The sequence below is a fragment of the Theropithecus gelada genome, chromosome 7b (assembly GCF_003255815.1).
Source record: "Theropithecus gelada isolate Dixy chromosome 7b, Tgel_1.0, whole genome shotgun sequence".
Lineage (NCBI taxonomy): Eukaryota > Metazoa > Chordata > Mammalia > Primates > Cercopithecidae > Theropithecus > Theropithecus gelada.
The window spans coordinates 67,066,164-67,072,163 of record NC_037675.1 but is presented as its reverse complement, the minus strand read 5'-3'; the positions used below and the strand labels follow the sequence as shown (position 1 = coordinate 67,072,163).

At 36.1% G+C, this 6,000-nt stretch overlaps 1 protein-coding gene across 6 annotated transcripts in view; it reads right to left on the bottom strand.

Annotated features, from left to right (window-relative positions):
• Window positions 1-616: 616 nt before the first annotated feature.
• The window catches only part of FUT8 (fucosyltransferase 8), a 352,844-nt gene continuing 347,460 nt past the window's right edge, over window positions 617-6,000 (bottom strand). For 4 of the 6 annotated variants that reach the window (XM_025391950.1, XM_025391955.1, XM_025391953.1 and 1 more), the window contains one exon: window positions 617-2,626. In XM_025391950.1, coding sequence (XP_025247735.1) covers window positions 2,309-2,626 — 318 coding nt within the window. In that variant the 3' untranslated portion in view covers window positions 617-2,308. The remainder of the gene's footprint in view (window positions 2,627-6,000) is intronic. The other 2 variants (XM_025391952.1, XM_025391954.1) reach the window with 2 other exon arrangements.

Below are 6,000 nucleotides of genomic sequence, written 5' to 3'. Positions count from 1 at the left end.
AGTTTACAATTTGAGTCCAATAAAGTTAAATGCCTGCTAACACAAGCAAAAGAAAAATATATACACACACACATATGTATGTATATAGATATATCACATCACTTTTCAGAGTAATATAATAGAATCTACAACATAAACGTTTACAATGTTCAGGACACAATGTAAATCACTCAATATATGAGGGACCTCCCCCCAAAATCTGACCATTCTGTAAAGATAAACAATGGAGACCAATTCTAAAATTATCCAGATGTCAAATTTACCAGAAAATAATTTTAAAGCGTAATTTAAACACGCTTGTAGTGAATAAAAAAACTCAGTAGAGAAATACAAATAATTAAGTAGAAATTCTAGAACTAAATGATAAAATGTCAAAAATTAAGTCCTCAACTCCCTTTGGGAAATATTCCTTAATTTATTTCCTTCATATCTCTGTTCTTTGGTCCTTTCACCCCTGGAACTGGGTCAATTTAGATAGAAAAGAGACTAACTTAATTTACCTTTGGATCTTCTATAAGGGCACAAATCAGATCCACAGTTGCTGATGTTCCGATGACACGTGACATGCGAGTTGCAAAAAAACTCATAATCCGAATTACCTCCACTCAGTTGGAGATTGTTTCAAATGACTTTTATTTGTACCAAAACTAAATGGAAAATTGCTTGCTGACACTGTAGGAAGTTAATTTCTTTTTTCTTTGGGAGGCTTGACTTGAGAAAAAGAATTTAGTTAAATTTGGTGGTGAGATTTTATATACAGTATTTTCATTTGGTGAAGATATGAAGGCCAGGACTAACAGTTTCTGCCTAGGATCCCTGATATTTAACATCAAGCCTGAAAGTTGTTCCTACAAAGATATTTTTCTTTTAGAATATAGTAACTCCTGCCAGGCCTCTGTAGGAGGCAGGCTACATACAATAAGGAAGTGTTTTTATGAGGACAAAAGTGATGTTCAGAGACAAAACATCAAAGTCTTATTTTCTGAAGTGATTCTAACATGGAAGTATTTGGAAGAGATAATCCCAAGACTCAATCCATTGTGGGTCTCCCACTGGTCCCTCTTCTCCCTTGGTCACCAGGTTCTACATACTATGAGACATATACTTCAGAAACAGCCAGTTTCCCAGTGCCTAAGACACCTGGTACTCTCAAAAGCAGGGCATGATAGGCCAGGGCAGAAATTGGTTCCTAGATAAAACAGGACCCTACTCACAAAAAGCGATAATAAATACATTAAGAAAGACTATCAAACAAACCTGTAATCGTTTTAGAAATGGAGGTGATAGCTTCTCTGGGAGCAAGGAGTTATGATTATTTCACTCAATTAAAACAATGTCCAAAATAAGAGAATGAAAGCTCCCAAAGAGTGTTCTTAGCAATTTTGTAATGAGTACCAATGAAAATTGGTTTTCAGTATTAAAATCGACCAATGTCTCTGAGTTAAGAATTAGTTACTATATCAGAAACAGGAAAAAAACAAAGTAAATAAGCTGAAAAACTAAAAAGCTCCTCTTTTTATCACAGTTCTTCCACATAAGCCTGATCATCATAACATCCAATGATACAAAATTCTAGAAACTTTACAAAATTCCTTTTTAAAATTTATTTTTTGTTATCAAAGAGAATGTCCAGAAACATTGAGTACTAAAGAATTTGTTCATGGCATTGTTTTACAAAATTTTCTAATGGAGAGTGAATATTTTATTTTCCGATGTATTCTTCACTTATTAATGATGAGGTCAATGAACTGATGCAATTATTTAAAAAAAAAAAAAAACAGATAACCTTATAAAGGAAAAAAACAAAAACAAAAACAAAACCAAACGTCCATCCTCATTCTGAATCTGTTGACCGGAGTGAATGCAGTGGTCACAATACCACCACCAAATAAGAATCAACTTCGTCAGAGTAAGGAGCTGTTCAGGTCTTCTCAATAGTTCACATAGGTCTCTCAGATATAGGCACCATGTTTTAAGTCTCACACAAAATGTCTGTGTCACTTAAATTACACAATATGGCAGTGTTTGTCTTATGGGGACACATTGAAAGAAAGGGACAAAGTAGAAAACAACCTGTTTGCATGTTATATGTGAGTACATTATTGTACTGTGCATGGGTTTGAGGGCATTGCAGCCCTTGTTAAAGAGGAATTCCACCAACTGAAGCCTCTGTCAGTTCCCAGCTGCTCTTGGTGCTGAGGGTATCTACTCATATAACCTTATTTTGTTAGATCAGAGCCCTCTTCATCTACAGTTTGGCTCAAATGGTTTGAACTGAGTTTGGTTGTTTATCTCTTCCATCTGAGCTTTATTTCTCAGCCTCAGGATATGTGGGGTACTTGACCGTTTCTATCTTCTCTCGAACTTTGTAGGAGGGATATAGGCCCGTCCTTCCCAGTTTTCTGTTGACACCTTTAGAATAGCCATCCCAGTGATTTCCAGCCACACCAATGATATCACCAGGTTCCATAGGAATTTCATCTGCAGTTCGAGGTTGGTGAGCATAAATGGCAATTTGGTTGTGGGCATTCTGGCCCCCAAAATAGTAGATGTCATCTAAAGAATGGAAGTTTGCAGAGGCATCAGGATGTAGTGTTTGCATAATTTCATAAGCAACTCGACAGACCTTTGGAAAGAATTTAAAAAAAATTGTTAGTATATAAACGCTCTCCTTTCCTTCACAGCAATCTAAAAGCCCTTGGCCAAAAGGATGGGGAGTAAGAAGTTGAAAAGTAGGTGGATTCTAGCCACAAGCTTTCAGTCCATTTGCTCTCAGAAGATGGTACAAGTCATTCTTCATCTCTGTGTCTGGATCCTTTTTCAAATTAAAAAAAAAAAAAAAACCCACGAAAGATTATTACAATTAAAATCTCTCTCTCTATAGTACAAAATAATTTAAGAATATGAATTAGTTAATTTTATCAAACATTTATTAAGAGCTACACACACGTGGTCCAAGCTAGGCACTCATGATACCAAAATGAATAAGACATAGTTTGTGCCCTTAAAGAATTTGAAGTTTAGGATTAGGATAAAAAAAAACTTAACACAAATGCTGATGGTCCCTTTCCTTCATATACTGTTAATCAATCACACATTCTCATCTGATAATTAGACAGTATTTTTAATTTTGCAGATAGGCAACTAAAACACAAGGAGATTAAGTGATTTGTGCAAATTTCAGTGACAGAATTTCAACTAGATATAGAACCAAAATAATAAAAACTTTGCTTTCAGATTTAGTACTTCAACAAAGGTTATATTGGCAATGTCATTTTACAATTGAGATCACTGGTAGAATACTGAGACTATAATAAAATAGGGATCAAAAAGATTTGGAACTTTTGAACTTCAAATTCAGCCAAAGGCTCATAGAAGGCAAGCAAAATTAAGAGGGACTCAGGAAAAGAAGAAACTAAATAATTAAAGCAGCTCCAATAATAGCAAACTACAGTAACAATGATAGACGCTAATATTTACTGAGATTTTGCTGTCAGACATTGTTTTTAGATATTATCTAATGTAATTAGATTCCTTTCGGCATCCCCATAAAATTCTATCATTATGTTCATTTTACAGATGTCAAAGCGAAGTTAAGGCATTGCTTAAGGTTATACCGATAAGTGGTAGATTCAGGTTGGAACCCAGGCAGTCTGCATATGCCTGTAACCGCTATATATATTTTCTCTTGTAAATCTTATTCTCCATGTTCATATTGTAACAGCAGAAAGATATAGCATAAGACCAAAGACAGCTTTGGGTAAACCTGACAGTCTTTTCAGGGTGTCTTCACCCACTCTTCAGTCATCCCTAGCCAGGAATGGAGGACCTTGTGTTACTCTTAGGATGACCACAACCTCTACTGTGACAATGAGCCGTGATGTGTTTCCTCCTCTCCACTCTTAAATGTCTTACTCTCATAAAAACAGTATCGCAACCCGTCCCACACCCTTAGAGACCTGTTTCTTCTGGGGATAATCCTAATAATTAGTGTATATTTTGCTATCAAGAGTTGTTCATGTGTTAACCTTGATGGATAATGCAACTGTTTTATTAAAACAAAGAAATAACTATTATAATAATAGCAGAGATTTCAGACACTAATAATGAGGTGGCCCATTATAAAAATGACAAATGTGACTGTAGGCCTCTGCAAGCATACCAGTGCCACACAGGTGTGGCCCTTTATTTTTCTCGTAAGAATGACTGCTAAGGATAGCAGCTGAGCTTAATGAGCACTAATTATGTCCCAGGCAGTGTTATAATAGTGTGCTCTTCCCTCACCTTGTCTCAACTCATTTAACTATTATGACAAATCTGTGAAGTACTATTATTATTCATATTTTACAGATGAAGAAGCTAAGCCACAGAAAGATTAAATTTCAAAAAATAAAAATAAAAATCCAAAAGGAACTAGTTAATGGCAGAGCCGCAATTAGAACTCTTTCAGGCTCTTGAGTATATATTCCCTTAGGATAAACACCTAGAACAATGCCTGCCACATAGTAGGTGCTCAATGAGTATCTGTTGAATGAATATTGCTCCAGGCATAATATCAGCCCAGTAATGGAGACGTAAGTCCATGGGTGATATTTAACCCTTAAGATCCACATATAACATTAAGAGGAAGTAATTTTAAAACTGCCTATATCAACCATAGGGCAATTTACTGCAAAAGGCTAAAAAGATTACTATAGTGTTAATGTTTGCATTTAGTCACTCTATACTTCTCTTCTTTCCTTACCTACCACATGGTTTACAAGTTCAAATCACATGGTAGGTAAATGAAGGTCCATACTCAGGTTTGATGCTTGACAGGTGGCATGACTGACAGCAGTCTATGGTTTGCAAAGCAGAGGCTGGCTACATGTAGTATGTTTAACTTTATTCTGTGTTGACATGGCACTGCATCATTTTTAGTACATCGTAAAGCACAGAGTAATGGGTAACAGCAAAAATCCTGCCAAAGGATAAAACAGATATGACTGTATTAAAAAAAAATTTAAAAAGAGGGAGGAATCCATTAGTCTGAATTTCATCCCTTAGAAGTAGCCTGAGTTTACATAAGCCTCCAAAGCTTTCTCAGAGTAGATGCGATCTTATTTTTGTCAAAACAGATAAGGGCAGGAGGATCTCCTAGTGTGAGAAGTTGGAAGTGGCTGAGAGATCTGTGCACTTTTCCTGTAAACCACTTTGTTTTACTACAGAATAAGAGAATAAGAACCAGGTCTTTTCTTTGTTGTGAGAAATGCCAGAAGGATTAATGCAGTAACAGCTGCACTGTACAGCACTCAGCATTGTAAGCTAGATAGAGCCCCTGTGGATGCAAATACTTTTCTTGTCTTCTGCTCTAGGAAGTAGTCACAGAGTTCACACCTTGGGATTTCACCCTGTGCTTTCCTCCATGGTACTCTCAACAGGTATCCACTGTTGTTTCATGAGCCACATCTCAATGGAAATTCCAATCCCCAGCCTTCTGTCTGGAATAGTTAACGTAGTTTTCGGTTTTGCCCTCTGGGCTTCCAAAACCTGATTCAAAGTGTAACAAGGTGAGTAGAGTTGCATGCGGACTTGGAATGAGACCACAGAGAGGCTCATAAGAGTACTGTAATAATTGCCATAAAGGGAGGTGTCATGGGGGAAAAAAGTGATTTTGTATTATGATGACTTTCAATGGCTGAAACTACTGAGTAATGTTCACTGCTCTTTAAACAATGTCTTTAACCAATGTCTTTAACAATGTTAGTCTTTAAAGTGAGCACCTGCAACCATTTTTGTAAGTCAGATTTCAGAATAAAAATTGATCCCAGAACCTGATAAGCAATATTTTCAGAAAACCTTTCTGATACTGTGCCTATCTACAGCTGGGCTGTCAACTGCTGTTATTCTCGAACTATAAATTCTTTGCTTCAGATTTAAGATTCAAATAAGAAAATAAGTGACAAATGACATGCTTTGCACATAGGTGATTTCCAGTAACACAGAATAGGATTAATGTAT